The sequence below is a fragment of the Aspergillus steynii genome (assembly GCF_002849105.1).
Source record: "Aspergillus steynii IBT 23096 chromosome Unknown P170scaffold_7, whole genome shotgun sequence".
Lineage (NCBI taxonomy): Eukaryota > Fungi > Ascomycota > Eurotiomycetes > Eurotiales > Aspergillaceae > Aspergillus > Aspergillus steynii.
The window spans coordinates 157,617-174,536 of NW_020194404.1; the positions used below are offsets into that span (position 1 = coordinate 157,617).

Sequence of the window (16,920 nt, forward strand, 5' to 3'; positions counted from 1 at the left end):
TCGGCGAGTCGCCGGAGTTTGGGTTGTTTGCCTGGCCGGCGCCGCGTAACCAGATTACCAAGTATATTTCCTCCAAACGTAAAGGTATCACTGGGGAGGTGCGACCCCTGCCCGGTAGGTATTAAATACAGGTAATCGTATGTACATAAGGTACCTATCTACCTTACCTCAGCGCACCTTACCTAAAGCTTACCTTACAGTGGGTACGGAGTAGGTGCGTGCGGCGTGCCTATTCCGCCTATTCCAGACTAGTTGGTCTGTCTCGCAGCTACGAAATCTGAGAGCTTTCAATTGACATACCCAACGGGCCAACCCCGATCTCCAGCCTCTCATATACATGGCAGCAGTTCATGTTGAACTTTCCTGATGGCGACTGCGTTTTCGGCAACATGCCCCCCCGAGAAAATTTCCGTTTAGATGATGTCAGTACAGTAGATCAAACTTCTGACGCTGCGAGCTCCCAGAGAAATCCACGAAGTACCGCGGCGACCGGGGCCTCTGCTGCTGGAGTTCGGGCTCTCAGCGCACAATTTGTTGCATTTTACTTCCGTACACCTGTGAAAGCTTTCTTCCGCACTAGAGTTGAGTATGCATCTTCCCAGCACCCTTGTCGTCGGTCTCAAACCAAGACGCTGATGGCCGTTTCTCTAGTTATATGGTACTTGGCCCGGATCCCCTCTCTTTCTGTACAATTCTCGCCCAATTGAACAATCGGTTCGGCCCAGCAATTACCGTCTATCACTAATGCTCTACGTATCCATTTTTCATCACGACAGGCATTTGCTAGGGCCGTCAATCCTCATGTGTCTGAGAAGCGATGGTCGCTGTACAATACCACTCCTGGGATACTTGTCCATGCTGTCCGGACCTATGGTTGGCGTTTCATCCCAAATCAGATAATGCCCCCCTTACTAGCAAATGCCGGGTGAGTGAGCAAAATGTTCTTTCCTTGTGTCTTGGTTGCAGAAAACATCGTCTAACATCTGCGGGTAGTATTGGGGCTGTACTATACACTTCCTACCTTCAGGTTCTTGGGGCTTTATATGAACCGGTGGCACAGGGCGTCAAGCGAACATACCCCCCTGCCCATCCCTCTTGTACATTTACGGCCGGTTTCGTAGCAGGGGCCGCCCAGTCCATAGTTGCCGCACCCTTGGACGCCCTTCAAGTTCGCCTTCGAACCCATGATATTCTCGGGGGCCAGTACAGGAGTATGTGGCACTATGGTTGGCACAAGCTGAAACAAATTGGTGTCCGTGGCATCTTTGCCGGCCTGACATTGTCGTTCCTGCGCGATGCATTTGGCTATGGCATCTTCTTCTCGTCCTTTGAGTACATCAAATCGCAGGCATATTATTCGTTTATCACCGGATATTATGGTCACTATCACAACTGTCTTGCTGGCGACAAGACCCCCGCAACGTCCAGTGATCGTGGGGTGCCACTGATTAAACCCCATTACACTCTAGAGCCATGCTTTTTGATGTTTGCGGGGATTGCGGCCTCTATTGCCCAACAAGCAATACAGCATCCACTTAGCCTAATCCAGAATATCCACGTCGCGCGACTGGAGTATCTTGATCGCCAGGCGAGCTTAAGCCCTTCGAAAAGGCAGATGTTGCGTCTCTACTACTTCGCTTACCAGGAGACATACAAGCGATGCCAAAGAAAGGCCGTGCGATCCGGAGGCTGGCGTCTTTGGTTGTTCCGCGACTTCGCGAAAATTGCCCTTCGCCAAGTTCCCAGTACCAGCGCCGGCCTCGTGATATTTGAACTGGTGCGCCGTAAATATGCTAACATGGCAGAGGCTGTGTATATTCGCAAGGATGGGTACGATATTCTATTGGCATAGGTGTTGTGCTTGGCCTCGGGTTTGGAACCGATGCAACTGAAGACACGGGAGTTTACAACTTCACAGCTCAGCGACAAGGTGCCTACCGAGGGTCAAGGGAGCACTCGATTCGTACCGGGAAGGCAAGACCAATGCTACCATCTAAATGGTTTTAGGGAAAGCGAAGACTCCTAATGCTAGACCATAGTCCATTGCATACTGAAGCGTGCACTAGCGTTCTACCCACCCAAATCCCCGAGGACTGATTCCCTCCTCTCCGTTCCATACCTGGGCACTATGAAGCTGCCCTTCTAACGGATCAATGGATGGATCCCCGTAGAGCTACCGGCAGGTGGTATATGTTCTCGAGTTCAGAAAGGATCCTACATGCCTACCTGGTAAAGCAAGTTTTTACGACGTTCGCGACCGAGGCGTTAACCCTGCATCCCGCACGGCCGTTAAGATGTGGAGTTCCACGGAGGCAGAAGAGAAGGATGGAAGGTTGTCCATCCGACCTACCTACACCGGTTGAGCTAGGCGACCGTGTGGAGAGAAGCTGCCAGTAACCACTCGGTTGGTTTGGGACCCCCACAGATTGCCGGGTCGCCAACGAGTAGGTACTTAGGTAACGGGGTGCCACATGCGTACGGATACGGAGTTAATACACAGGGAGTACCCCGTATTACCCCGTATCTGTGCACGAGGCGCCTAAGTAGTAGGTACCAGGGTATTTGATACGGCATACGTATGTATAGCATACGTATGGAGGATTGTACTCCGGTACTCCCTGGGTACCTACGTACGCATGTACCTACTCCGGAGTAGGTAATAATACCTGCCTACAGCGTAGGTACGGAGTTAGGCTTGCGTTTACTCCACACTCAGGGTGGACTGCGGGGACTCCCGTCGTTCGGCGTACGTACTAGTACTAGGTAACTAAGGCAAACCCGGTGATGTAAGTAGGTAGGTAGGTATACTGCGAAGTCAGACATTACTACCTAACTGCCGGAGCCATCTTTCTCTGTAACTCGTCCGTAAGTCATCTGCTAATATTAATAACCCTGCCTAGCCGCCTAACTAGCCCGCTCTTTGACTAGGGCACGTCGCACCTGACCGCCCTCCTTCTGGTCTCCCGTCATCTGGCATGGTGGATCAACCACTTGTCTTGTGAGCGGGTTTCCAAACACTGCTGCGCTGTATTGCCATCACCGCTTTCTACTCTTGTACCCTCATAGATTGGTCCTCGACATCTTTGGTTTCCGCTTTGACCTGCATTCCGTGTCCTATTGCAGCATTTCCTTCGTTCCAAAGTCAGCCTTCTGACCCATTCCTTTGGACCGTCCCTCCCCCCGGCCTTGAGAACGGTTGAATTTCTCCAGGGGGCTCACGAGGATCCTGCACCGATTGGCTATAACCCGAGCTGAATCGCCTTCTGACCGCCGGAGGTCTTGGATCCAAAAGACAAGAAGGAAGGGAAAAGGGCCGCTCTTCTGGCCCACCACAACCGCCAACATTCCTCTACCAACGCCCTCACCTCGCTCTCCGTCAAGCATCCCGTTGCAGTCGCTACAACCCCAACCTTCATCACCTTCCGGGCACTCCACCAAGGTATTGGAGTCTGCTAGTGAGAAAGGCAGCCGACGCTCCTCGCTTTCCCACTCTGTCAGATCCGAGTTTTCTAACTGGACCGAGACCGGGGACCTGGCTGAACAGCTTGCTGATGCCGAGGGACACCCCCTTCAGGTTCATCGTAGAAGGTCTCTGGATCGTGAGGCACCCGAGCGAGCAGGCTCGAGTGTGCAAGTGAATCGGCAGAAACATACACACTACCTGCACCGACCCTCTACCAGCGAAGCTGAATTTGCAAAAACATCAATTGAGATACCCCGTCCTCCACCCCGGCGTATCTCCAGGATCGAGCGCACACTAGCTGTCATCATGTCTCCAAGTAGTCGGCAGACGGCTCAAATGCATGGCTTGGTCGGAAAGCCGCTGTTGTAAGACCATGTGCCGTTTGCCCTTATCCACCGTGACTTGCGCTTACCCTTAGCAGATATTTCACTAGTGTCTTCGTATCGTTAGGGGTTTTCCTCTTTGGGTATGACCAAGGAGTCATGTCTGGCATTATAACGTCGGTTCTACCCACCATTGCGAAAGGAGCCTTGCAAGTCCGACGCTGATGTGAAAATATTTAGGGGTGCTTATTTCATTGACTACTTCGATCAACCATCGCGAGCTGCAATCGGTACGGTGGTTGCCATACTGGAAGTGGGAGCTTTCATTTCCTCTCTACTAGTTGGACGACTCGGCGATTTGATAGGTCGTCGTAGGACCATTCTCTATGGCTCTATAGTCTTTTTTATAGGCGGGGCACTGCAGACATTCGCGACGGACTTGTCTATGATGATGGTTGGTCGCATCATTGCTGGTCTAGGAGTCGGAGCACTGTCCACAATTGTCCCAGTCTACCAATCAGAGATCTCGGTATTTTCGCCTTCGACCTTTGATTTTCATGCCGCGAAACGTTCCACGCTAACCATAGTATAACAGCCACCCCACAATCGTGGAAAGCTTGCGTGTATTGAGTTCACCGGGAATATCTCCGGATACGCCGCCAGTGTTTGGGTCGACTATTTTTGTAGTTTTATCGGTAGCAACTACTCGTGGCGTTTGCCATTACTATGTCAGTGCATCATGGGTGCCTTACTGGGCATAGGAAGTCTCATAATATGTGAATCGCCGAGGTACGCAGTCTTTATTCCTCCCCGCAGATTAGTTCAATCTATGATGATTTGGTGATCATGAAACATGGCTGACTTTTGACCAGATGGCTACTGGATAACGACTACGATGAGGAAGGCATGGTGGTCATTGCCAACCTCTATGGAAAGGGAGACCTGCATAATGATAAGGCAAGACAGGAGTACAGGGAAATTAAAATGAATGTGCTCCTTCAGCGGCAGGAAGGTGAAAGATCCTACACTGATATGTTCAGGAGATACCGCAAGCGAGTTTTAATAGCAATGTCGGCCCAGGCCTTGGCCCAGTTGAACGGCATCAACGTTATTTCATACTACGCGCCGCTGGTGTTTGAATCAGCAGGGTGGGCTGGCCGTGCCGCCATTTTGATGACGGGTGTCAATGCAATCTCCTACCTTGCATCCACAGTTCCTCCATGGTATCTTGTGGACCGCTGGGGAAGACGGCCCATCCTGCTATCTGGGGCGGTTGCAATGATTATTTCTCTCTCCTTGATATCGTATTTCATCTATATCGACGTGGGAGCAACTCCTACCCTGACCGTCATATTTGTGATGATTTACAATGCCGCTTTTGGTGCCTCGTGGGGACCAATCCCATGGCTTTACCCCCCCGAGATTCTTCCACTGAGCATTCGTGCTAAGGGCGCTAGTCTCAGCACGGCCTCTAATTGGGCCTTTAATTGGCTAGTTGGAGAAGTTACACCCGTCCTTCAAGATGCTATCAAGTGGCGCCTCTATCTTGTTCATGCCTTTTTTTGTGCCTGCAGTTTTGTCCTCGGTGAGGACTCCCACCCGTGCGCTTCGCACCCTCACTAACCTCCTATAGTTTACTTTCTGTACCCCGAAACTAGTGGGGTCCGCTTGGAAGATATGAACATGCTTTTTGGAGACGCGACGACTGCAGCGCCAACACCAGCTACACAAGGGGAACGAGGCTCCCTGATAGGCACTGGCTCCCCTGTCCCTTCTCTTGATATCCGGCGCCAACAGTATGGCCAACTAGGGGCAGAAAGCGCCATCCCTGGGCTAGATATTGACCCTCCGAACATGAACAGCGATGATAACAATAAATCGATCAGGCCTGGCTCTCAAGGGGGCAATCAGAGCCCACCAGAAGGTATTGCTGGTTGGATTTCGAATATGGTATCTCGTCACAACCGCTCGGGGCATCGAGTGCAGCAGAACCGCCAGTATAGGAGGCTTGGGCAAGAGGAAGAGAACGAATAAGCTAATCCTGGCATGCTCCTTATGATCGTGAATTCTTCCCCTCCCCAGCCTCTCTTCTGTCCCAACACTGACTATACAATGCGATTTTCTCCTCCGATCTATTCACTCTACCCCCTTCCTATACTACTTTACCAACTGGCTTTTTATTTTTGACCTGTATATTCTTGCTTGACCCGAGTTTCCGGGACTTCTGTTCTCCTCCCCCCCCTCTCTTTTTTTTTTTTTTTTTTTTCATTCCTTTTTTTTTCTGGCTAGCTTTAGCATAGAAAAGGGACTAGCTTTGGGTGCTACTATATCCCACACCTTTCGTCTAAGCATTAATGTACGACAAAATCGTTCATCCAACTGTCTTGGTCCTTGTCTCTCCTTTTATTTATGTTTTGTCGCCCTATTTTCTTATATTGTGTCTAGGCATCTAGGGCCTGGAGTGGATGGAAATGGTACCAAGTGCACATTTATTTTGTCGAGCCAGTAAAAAGAGCCTTCGAAACGCGTATAAGATCTGTCCCCTGCCCTCGTAATCAGGTGGTACATGCCTATCTACATACTCCGCCGTTGTGCTTTTGGACCCCAACCAAACCGCATCCAGCCCCGGCGATAAAGTGGGACCCTTCGACAAGGCGCCCGGTTTTTCCGCGTCACGACTCTCTGGTACCCTACTAGTACTAGCCGCTTCCTGCGCATGGGTACCTCCAGCAGCTTGCCGCGACCTTCGACTGACGGTACAGGCCAACTCTCCCATTTCACTCCGAAAACCCGCCAGCCTGCCTATCGCATTTTTCCCTCCCTCTCACTCTTTCTTCTTCTATTTTTCCTCTCTTAGATATTTTTTTATTTTTTTTTTAGGGGTTCTTGATATTAATATTATTCTTGTCTCCCTTCTTTCCTCCGGCCATTTCACACCTCTTTGTTTGTCACACATCGGTACTCATCACTCGATTGTCACTGCACCGACACATTCGCTACCTAAGAACACCCACGTTCTACGCCTAGATATGACTACAGTCTACTTTTACCTCTAACTCTTCTTTTTTTCTCTGCTCTCACTTTGAGTCTCCCCCTCTTTTTCTCATTCCTCTTTTGCCTTTTTTTTTTTTTTTTTGGGAAAAAACCAGCCTCCCCTTAGCCTTTAGTTCTACCCTCTGTTCTCATCCGCCTTATTCAAGGAACTGCCCCAATCAGTTTGTTTGCCATCCAGCACGGTCTTTAGACATGGCAGAACCAGAGATTGCATCAAGCTCTGGTGCTCAAATCTCGGCTGATCTACGGCGTCGAAATGTCCCACGCACGGAGAAACCTAGTCCAGTGCCTGATGTCACTGGAAAAAGCGACAAGGCGATAAAATTGGATGTATGTTGGTCTTTGGACCGAGTCCGTGCTTATGATAAACACACATACACTAATACCTATGCCTTTGAACTCTAGGGCCACTCTTTCATCTCCGTGTTAGATCACTGGGAACCTTTGATCGTGCCCCTTTTATTGACTGCTCTGTCAATTTTCACCCGTATGTACCAAATTGGTCGGTCAAATATTGTTACCTGGGATGAAGCGCAGTAAGACCAATTTGATTCCTTATGATTATCTTGCCAGATTTTAACAACTGATTTCAGCTTCGGCAAGTTTGGCTCGCATTATCTCAAGCGCGAGTTCTATTTCGATGTCCACCCTCCACTGGGCAAAATGCTAGTTGGTCTGTCAGGGCTTCTTGCTGGCTACAATGGATCGTTTGAGTTTAAATCCGGCGAGAAATACCCCGAAGACGTGAATTACACATTCATGCGTGTCTTTAATGCTGCGTTTGGCGTGGTCTGCGTGCCACTTGCATACTACACCGCGCGAGAACTTGGATTTCGCAGGGCCACTGTTTGGCTAATCAGTTTGATGGTGCTGTTCGAAAACTCATACGCCACTATCTCTAGGTTCATCTTGCTGGACTCCATGCTTCTCTGCTTCACGTTCACCACAACAATGTGCTGGGCAAAATTTCACAAATTACAGCATGCCAGCTTTTCCATTCAGTGGTTTACTTGGCTGGCTTTGACCGGCATAAGCATTGGCTGTGTCTGCAGCGTAAAATGGGTCGGTCTTTTTTGCACTTCGATTGTCGGTCTCTATACGATCGAAGACCTGTGGAATAAGTTCGGCGATCTCAAAATGCCCGAGGTTAGTATAGACTGTACCTTGTATTCTAAGCCAGATACTAATTTCATGGCAGGCTGTTCTTGCAAAGCATCTTGTGGCTCGCATTATTGGACTGATCGTGTTACCGGCTCTGGTGTACATCTTTTCCTTTTATGTGCATTTCTTGATTCTGGAAAACAGTGGGCCTGGTGACGCCCAGATGAGCTCTCTGTTTCAAGCGAATCTCAAGGGCACCGAGGTTGGAAAGGACAGTCCGCTTGAAATTGCCCTTGGCTCAAGAGTCACGCTGAAGAATATGGGCTATGGCGGTGGGCTTCTTCATTCACATATCCAGACATATCCGGAGGGTTCAGCTCAACAACAGGTCACTTGCTATCACCACAAGGATGCAAATAACGACTGGTTCCTTTATCCCAACCGCCACGAAGCGGAATATGACCCTAACTCCGCTCTGAGATTTATTGGCGACGGCGACCATATCCGACTCATTCATGGACAGACTGGTCGAAACCTACATTCTCACGCCATTCCTGCCCCTGTAACCAAGTCCCAACACGAAGTCTCCTGCTATGGCAATATAACTATAGGTGATGATAAGGATCATTGGGCAGTTGAGGTTGTTGACGATGTGGCTTCCAAGGACCGAAGCAGGATTCGAACCCTCACAACCTCGTTCCGCTTGCGACATCCCGTCCTAGGTTGTTACTTGCGAGCCGGCAATGTGAATCTTCCGCAATGGGGCTTTAAGCAGATAGAGACGGCATGTGTGAAGGAGAATAGGCCTGGTGATGTTTACACTCACTGGAATGTTGAATCTCACTTCAACGAGCGATGTAAGTTTGATCTTGACCCTAGCTTCGACCGCTGGCATGTGTTAAGAAGGCCTTGTACAGTACCCCCTAGTGACCCAGGATCCTACAAATCACCCTTCCTGAAGGATTTCATTCATTTGAACGTCGCCATGATGACCTCGAACAATGCTCTGGTTCCCGACCCAGATAAACAAGATGATCTTGCCTCGAAATTTTGGCAGTGGCCCATACTCAACGTCGGTCTCCGCATGTGCTCTTGGGATGACAATACAATCAAGTACTATCTTCTTGGTAATCCATTTATCTACTGGGGCAGCACCTTCAGTCTCGGAGTTTTCGGGCTCCTGATACTCTGGTACCTAGTCCGTTGGCAGCGAGGATATAATGAACTCACCCAGGCGGACATCAACCACATCCACTACTCCGGTCTCTACCCAGTCATTGGATGGATCCTCCACTATTTGCCCTTTGTTGTTATGGCGCGGGTAACATATGTTCACCATTATTATCCAGCTCTGTACTATGCCATACTAACTTTTGGGTTCTGTGTTGACTGGCTCACCCAAAAAATGAACAACAAGATCCGAGGTGTGATATATGCGTCCTTGTATGCTGTTATCGTCGGGATGTTCGTTTACTTCAGAGTGATTGTGTTTGGCATCGAGGGCCCTAGTCAGGAGTGGAATCATTTGAACTGGCTCAGCGGCTGGCGGATTGCAAATTAAGGCCATCTTCTTGTCTCAAGGCTTTTGTGAGCCTCATAATCGTGGTTTTATTTTCACACCAGTCAAGCTTATCCTCCTAGCTACCTTTGGCCTGTTCCTTACTGCATTTGTCAGATATTCTTTTGTCTATAACAAACTGATGGCGCCACTGGCCGATGTTGCCGTGTGATTTTCGAGATTCGTATCACAAATTGTAGTCTAACCGTCATTTGTTCATACGTTCTAGATGAATTGGGGATGCCATTGAAATGGAATTCATCGGCTTACTTCTGATAAGCCTGTAGGCAGGGGACATGTCCCAAGTGTCATATAACAACTTGACATTGTGACTGCCATAAAAGTTGGGCTATTCAATACCACGCCCCGTATATTTATCCTGCTCTTAGGAGCAGCAGCTCCCAGCCCAGCCGTTTCCACCTCTGCGCATCGCGTCATTTAGACCTAGAGTGACAGTTTTTGGCACTCCATTATTTCTACCACCTGTCGCACCGAAGCCTTTCACGCCGCTTCGACGGTCATTCAGATCATACTTGCCTCCCTCGATGTTTTGATGTATTCGCTCAGCGACCTCGAGGAAAGCATGCTCGACTCCTTCCCCAGATTTCGCGCTTGTTTCCACGTAACGTACAACATTATTCTGACGACACCAGTCTTCCGCCTCCTGTCGAGTGACACGCCGCTGGTTTTGGATCGAGCCATCTCCCGACAGGTCACATTTGTTCCCAACCAAGATGACCACAATCCCTTCTTCGGCTATCTGCCGTAAGTCATGAAGCCACTGAGTACACGAGACAAACGATGACGGTCGTGTGATATCAAAGACGAGAAGAGCGCCGGAGGCGCCGCGGAAATAAGAGCGTGTGATTGACTTGTAGGTTTCCTGTCCAGCTGTATCCCACAGAGACAGTTTCATTCGTTTCTGATCTGCCTGGGTCTTCCGGGGAGGGCTGGGGAGGCCAGAAACCACGGGCTCCTCGTCAGCCCCTGGTGCTGCCAACCCAGAGGGGGCATGGTTGGGACCATAGTCGTCTCGTTCTTTCCCGAAGTGTCTCGAGGCAGGCGGCCCGACCGGGACGATACGTGAGCCAAATTCCACGCCAATGGTCACATCATGAGATGACGAGAACCGCCCTTCGCATAGCCGAATCGTCAACTGTAAGGATTTGTAAGGATCAGCGTTTTCGGTAGAGAGAAGTCACTGAATCGCCGGGGTTACCCACACTAGACTTGCCAGTCCCAGAATCACCGATGCAGACAAGCTTAGCGATGTAATCCCATGGCTGTGACATGGATACAGAGTCTCTGAGTTGTTGGGTCTGACTTCAGCTGGTTGATGCCCGTCGACTCATATTCCGGACTTGTCCGTGGAGACAAGGGTAGATAATAGGAGCGACTATTTACTAAACTGCTCGATGGGGGAGGAGTTGGTTCAACTCCGCAGGGCAGCGACGGTCGACAGCCGCCGCCGGCTGAGTCATCCATCTTCATGACCTTGCCATATGACGCACCTTGCTTCTTCCCTCTCGCACCCTCGCATATGGAGAAGGGGAGACAAGGGGAGAACAAACTCTTAACACTACCACACCCAGTGCGCTCGAGGGCCCGTCACCGAAAGGCCAAAGCCAAACCCCATCCTTCATGTACACATCCGTCTCCGGCCATTCACTCATTACCTGATGATGATTTGAAGCTCTTGGAGGTGCTCACCGCTTCACTTGCTGTTCCAGTCCCAAGGAGACAGCACCATTTGCTCTGAACAGGACATCTGACAAACATGTTTTCAGAATGTAAGTCGTCTCAGGTAGTGGCATGATGGCCGCTTATCAACTCGTTCCTCCATGGCGGACGTTACTCATTCTCGCATAGACGCCTCTCGGTTTCTTGCTCAGTCACAGTCACGAATAGGCCCTCGTCCTGACGAGGTGCGTAACGATCCCCGTCCCAAGCAGCACCATGGGAGGTCTCGTTTTCCGATTTCCCGTCCAGTCCTACCTAGAACGGCTCTCGACCCTTATCAACCCACCTCTTCCCAGATCTCCAACCTTCCTTTTGGGTCCCGGAGTCTGGCTCGACCTGCGCCTCTTTTTTATAGTGCCACAGATGACTTTCGGGAAGAGGATGACGAGACGGAGCGTGATAGGGAAATAGCTGACTTCTATGCCCTACAACGATCTCGACGACAGTTTGGAGGCAGTCGCCTAAAGGATTCCTCGGAGATGGATGACGATGACGATTACGATGACGATGACGACGGCGATAACGTCAGCCGGTCTGGTGATGTCGGTCACATTGTTCCCAGAAGAAGCAAAGGAATCAGGAGCTCGTGGCGGGATGGTACGTCGACTCATGGCGCACGCAGTGGGATTCCAAACACTGCCGTTCCGGACCCAGTTGCCCCTAGTCATAAGGGGAGAGAGGACCTGTTCGATGTCCGCCTCGAGGACACTGTACGATCAGTTATTGACTTCGACAAGCCCAATTCTGAAATAGGCGATGACGACCCTCCATCTGTTCAGCGATTCAGGGAGCAGCCCGAGTCGCCGGGAGGGAATTTCGGGATAGACTCGTCTGTCTTACCAGCGGGCACAGGCAAGCAATCCTGGATGGAAACACCACGACAAGCGGGCCTCTCAGATCCCAACCGGATGTCAATTCCCAGAGAAGTGGCGGGATTACCAGCTCATGATGTCTTTTGGGGTCAGCTCTTCTTGATATCGCTGGCCTGTCTACTTGCAACCGCGTTTCTTGTTTATCTCCATACTTCTGCCCCGTCCGGAGACAAGTCAAAGTGGGGCGACACGGTATATTTAACTGTTCATGGCTCTTTCTCCCTTCTTGGGGCCTATACCGTTGTCTCAATATTCGTGTCACTGCTCTGGCTCGCTTTACTTCGTTCCTACGTGCGTCCACTTGTATATGTGATTATGTTTGCCGTCCCTGTGATCTTGTACTCGTTCTCTATCTACCCGTTTATCTCAAGCTTCAAAGGCGCCTGGCATGGCACTAGCATTCAGGACAGGGTGATGAGATTCGGATCTCTCATTCCGTTCCTCCTGGGAAGTCTGTGGACGTACAATGTGATACGAGGTCGTTATGCTATAGGCAAGGCCATAGGTATCCTGGAATTTGCATGTCGGATACTTGCTGCAAACACGGAACTGCTGGCCCTTGGCCTCGGCATTCTCACCTTCATTGTGTCATGGACCTGGGTGTGGATGCTCATGTTCACCCGGGTATTCTTGGGTGGGCATGTCTCGGAGTCAAAAAATTTTATCATCAATATCAGCAGCTGGTGGTTGGCAATCTATTTCATCATTGTTTACATATGGTCACTGGGCGTGGTTGGTGGCATACAGCGTGCGGTCACGGCAGCAACAGTGAGCCAGTGGTACTTCCACCGTCTCGCAAATCCTGCCCCGACGTCTAGGCAGGTCGTCCAGGCGGCCACTGTGCATTCTTCCACAACGCTATTCGGCACGATCTGCTTGTCCAGACTGATTGCCCTCTTAGTTCGGCTACCTCTTATCTTGCTGCCAAGTCGCATCGCCTCATTCTTGAGCTTGCTCGCTTATTCACTTGTTCCTACTCCCCTAGCAGCTCTCTCAGACCCCCTAGCACTTACTTATGGGGCAATTCATTCACAGCCGCTTAATGCGTCTGCTCGTGGTCTCAGTCGAATGAAAATTCTCTCATCGCCCATATCGACACCGTCACTACGTCCGTCATCTTGGTCGCATGATGGCCTTGCCCCTCTCCTCCCATACCGACTGTCAAAGCTCATCCTACACGCTGCTCGCCTCATGATGTCTTTAGCACTTGGGTTTGGGGGCTGGGTATCTGCCGCTAGAAACCTGGGCGTACCCGCTGTCAGCAGCATAGGCCGGGGAAGCGTGTATGCCTACGTGGTTGGTCTCATTGCAGGAACGATTGGCTGGAGCGTGCTAGGGACAATTGAAGGCATTATTGCTGACATAGTCGATGCCTCCATCATTTGCTGGGGCAGTGAGGTTGGAATCCACGGTAGAGAAGCTAGGTATTGCCGAGAAGCTGGCTGGCTCTTCGGCGATGAACCAAATCCACGCACAGGATATGCACGGGATTTTGTAGAAGCTTAGTGCTTTGAGACAGCCTGGCTGAGTTTTCTCAATGGCAATGCGATTCAATGTTTGGGACCCTTGAGTTGAACGGGGCAATAGTTTTTTAAGATGGCGCGCCGGTTTGATGATTCGTTGGCCAGTAGTTGAGATTTGACGACTATATAATGAATAGATGACCCTTTTCTGTCATGCTTCTTTCTATTGATCTCCACCGTATTTTGTAGCCAAAAAAATAGGGCAGCACATTCGAATCTGGAGATAAGAGGGTCAGGCTGGATCCTACGGCAACTATCGAGCAGAACAAGGCCTGATCAAGGGTTTCTCAAGAATTTTATGGTTCCTACGAATGCATCCTGGTGTTGTATTTAAATCTTGGTTTAATTCTCCGAAAGGTTATACATAATCATATACGCATAACTCATGGTATCACATATAGCCAGCTAAAGACAGAACTTAGTACACGTACTTGCCTTGATGATCAACCTCAAGACACGACGGACAATTGAGCTGTTTCGACATCGAGAATGTACATCTAAGTGGAAATCAATATGAAGGGTTGATGATTGGTGTTATAAATCAAGATGGCCACTCCAGTCCACACCTTCGTTCATACACCACTCCTTCAGAACTGCGTATCCGAACCGGACAATCTCCACGGGTGAATTCGTTTTTCCAAGGGGCAGAAAGTATTCGCCAGAGTAATTGCCCGCCTTGAGGCGCTGCTTGCCTTGCTCCGAGAAATCTTTTGATCGCTTCGACCAGGTATTCGGAAACTCACGGGTCAATATATCCTCGGAAAGGCCACGCGAGCCCTCTAGCCAAAGCCGTTGGGATTCTTTATAGCATTCAGGCAATCGACTTTTCAGCTCTTGAATTTCTCTCCGATTCCTTTTGTTCTCCTCCCGAGTGGTATTACACTCATCAGAACTCGGAGTCGGCGTGACTGGGTTTTCTCCTGGCAGCGGAGTGACTGCAAGACGTTCTAAATCAAGTGAATGAATGGCATCGTACGAGACAGCACCGAGAATTGAACAAAGGCTGTAAAGACGCCGGTACGACGTGCTGTTCTTCTTCACGACGCGCCAGTAGGCAAGGATCGATAGCCAGGACGACGAATCTCCAACCTGGCCAGGTAAAATCTTGGATTGATCATCTGCAACGAACGCCAGAATGAAGCAGAGAATCGCTTCGATCGCAGTCGCGACCGCCAGCTTCTCATCGACCGCTGTTGGGTTGTCCTTCGCTTTATGTCGCTCCGCAGCATGCTTTAGCTCCCGCCCTAAGTTGCCGTATTTCTGATACTCATCCCTCCAGGCCCGTCGGTCACCAGCACGAGAAGGCGACAGTTTCACTACCGCGACGGAGTCAATTGCGGAATCTTTCACAGCGGGTGGGGTGTTATCCTCGATGCCGACCATGTCTGGCCGGGCACTAAGATCTTTGACTTCCTTCCCCAGTGTTCGGGAAGCCCGCTTTGCTTTTTCCTGCTGCTGCGGGTTTGACGCGGGGGACGTCAAGGTCTGGGACTTTCCTGGAAGATGCACTCTTGATTCCCCCGACCGATCTGCAGCGGAAACATTCCCCTGCGTAGCCGCGACAGGCTTTGCTTTATGGTCCGGGCGATGTATTTGGCCGTTGGGCGGTTCTGGTGCGGGTGTTTTGGCCGCGTTTGGTTCCATTTTTGTAAATTGGGAGAAATCAGAGTCGAGCGTGCCTTTGATCGGGGAATTCGTTGGGGCCGGTTTTCTTTTACCAGAGAATCTGAGAAGAGCCTCAACGCGCTTTTTATTTGATCTGCCATATTTCAATCTGACAACCAAATGTGGGTTCCCAGACATGTCGAGTGTGGTCGATTTGCCACTTGCTGGGGAGATTGAGCTCGTCTGTGGGATATCGCTGGTATCGGGCATCAGGGTGGGCATTGAGCTTTTACTGTTTGTTCCCCGCCGGCCGATGGTGAGGGTTGAAGCCAGGTGCTTATCGCGGTCATCACAGTCCTTGTCTTTGTTGAATTGAACATTTCCCAGCTCGGCATTCGTGGCAGGTTTTATCTGGGGCGGGTTTAGATAACAAGGGCCTTCTTCTAACCTGGCCAATTCTTTCTCGATATCTGGCGGGAGAGTAGGCGACAAGAGTCGAGGTAATCTGGGACTATCCGTAGTTGGTGGTAGAGTCGGCGAAAGAAGAACTGGGAGTTCCCTCGCCTTGGACCGCTCCGGTTTATTTGTTTCCAACACACCATCTGGTGATAGTCTTGGTCTCTTCGAATGTGTCACGGTTGGTTCTTTCCTTTCCCGCGACTCGGAACGCCCATTTTCAGAATCGGGGTGTCGTTTGCGTTCTGCGCTTTCGAAATCAGACCGACCAGCAAATTGCGACAACGCGGGATTATTGGACTTTTTGTGAGGCCTGTACTCAATCGACTCGCCCCGTAGGACGCGTTGGCCATCATCGATACCACCAGCATTGTAGTTGTTAATCTCCCGGCTGACCGGGGAAGCCGACTCCCCGGGCTTTCTCTTATTCTTATAATCATTTAGGCTGATTTTCTTCTTGATAGACCCACTCGACGGCGTGCTTGCCGCACTTTGGGGTTCAGGACGATCAGGCATGATGGCACCCTTACCATCAGACCAGTCCCCAACGGCCACCAATAAAGAGTCTCCTTCGTGGTGTGTTAAGAATGTCATGTACTGAAGTTGTTGTTCCTCCGGAGTGAACGGCCCTTCATTACTCACTGCCCAGTTGTTGACAAAGCGACCTCCAAGACGAAAGGGCACATCGGTAGGAACAGTGAGCAGAAAGGGATAGAAAGGAAGGACGTCTTCTCTGAGGCGCTTTAGTCGACGATCGATTGATTCCTGGCCTGGCGCAGGTTGCCTTTCGCTTGGCTTCGGTCTTGGGATTCTCCTCTGATCATGCGCGGGGCGAGGAGGACGGTTCACCGACATTGCAATGTGTTCGTTGATTCTCTGAGGAGTTGCTACACCGGGAGCGAACTGCCAGAGAAGCGCGAAGTCCTGATGTATGGGCCCAGTTGTTCCTGATTTCCTTCTTTGTTTCGAACGTCGCTTTATGAGCAGAGCATCGGTATTTGTTGAGGCCAGAAGACGAGGACAAAGAGCGTCGGAGCATTACAAAGAAAGGCGTCGGATGAACCAGGTTGGCTCCTGTCCCTGGTAGAAAGCGGTAAACTAGTGTTCATCTGACTCGGAGCGGTTGCGATCGTTCGGGGGTACACGGTCGCTGGCTTGACGGCTTGTGTTACGGTTGAGGTTTCGGGCACGATTTTCGCGACTAAAGAACACAGGCAATTGCACA

At 50.5% G+C, this 16,920-nt stretch overlaps 6 protein-coding genes across 6 annotated transcripts; 4 read left to right on the forward strand and 2 right to left on the reverse strand.

Moving 5' to 3' along the window:
* Positions 1-389: 389 nt before the first annotated feature.
* Positions 390-1,852, forward strand: P170DRAFT_364989 (putative mitochondrial carrier protein; the record flags this gene model as incomplete). The annotated part of the gene is made up of 4 exons (XM_024844679.1): positions 390-586; positions 652-658; positions 777-925; positions 994-1,852. 4 exons carry the CDS (start codon positions 390-392, stop codon positions 1,850-1,852), a joined length of 1,212 nt encoding a protein of 403 aa, XP_024700652.1.
* A 1,123-nt stretch (positions 1,853-2,975) lies between these two features.
* P170DRAFT_457738 (putative MFS monosaccharide transporter) lies at positions 2,976-6,052 on the forward strand (the record flags this gene model as incomplete). Its single annotated transcript, XM_024851739.1, has 7 exons — positions 2,976-2,998; positions 3,298-3,828; positions 3,885-3,962; positions 4,027-4,315; positions 4,382-4,575; positions 4,659-5,371; positions 5,420-6,052. The coding sequence occupies 7 exons, from the start codon at positions 2,976-2,978 to the stop codon at positions 5,818-5,820; spliced, it is 2,229 nt and encodes a 742-aa protein (XP_024700653.1). The 3' UTR covers positions 5,821-6,052.
* A 980-nt stretch (positions 6,053-7,032) lies between these two features.
* On the forward strand, positions 7,033-9,502 carry pmt2 (protein O-mannosyl transferase; the record flags this gene model as incomplete). The annotated part of the gene is made up of 5 exons (XM_024844639.1): positions 7,033-7,170; positions 7,246-7,376; positions 7,434-7,986; positions 8,039-8,798; positions 8,859-9,502. The coding sequence occupies 5 exons, from the start codon at positions 7,033-7,035 to the stop codon at positions 9,500-9,502; spliced, it is 2,226 nt and encodes a 741-aa protein (XP_024700654.1).
* A 382-nt stretch (positions 9,503-9,884) lies between these two features.
* Positions 9,885-10,791, reverse strand: P170DRAFT_449067 (GTPase Rab2, small G protein superfamily; the record flags this gene model as incomplete). The annotated part of the gene is made up of 2 exons (XM_024851013.1): positions 9,885-10,655; positions 10,723-10,791. The coding sequence occupies 2 exons, from the start codon at positions 10,789-10,791 to the stop codon at positions 9,885-9,887; spliced, it is 840 nt and encodes a 279-aa protein (XP_024700655.1).
* A 485-nt stretch (positions 10,792-11,276) lies between these two features.
* On the forward strand, positions 11,277-13,617 carry P170DRAFT_428625 (uncharacterized protein; the record flags this gene model as incomplete). Its single annotated transcript, XM_024847852.1, has 2 exons — positions 11,277-11,289; positions 11,369-13,617. 2 exons carry the CDS (start codon positions 11,277-11,279, stop codon positions 13,615-13,617), a joined length of 2,262 nt encoding a protein of 753 aa, XP_024700656.1.
* A 551-nt stretch (positions 13,618-14,168) lies between these two features.
* P170DRAFT_364955 (uncharacterized protein) lies at positions 14,169-16,550 on the reverse strand (the record flags this gene model as incomplete). Its single annotated transcript, XM_024844675.1, has 1 exon — positions 14,169-16,550. One exon carries the CDS (start codon positions 16,548-16,550, stop codon positions 14,169-14,171), a length of 2,382 nt encoding a protein of 793 aa, XP_024700657.1.
* Between the last annotated feature and the right edge of the window lie 370 nt (positions 16,551-16,920).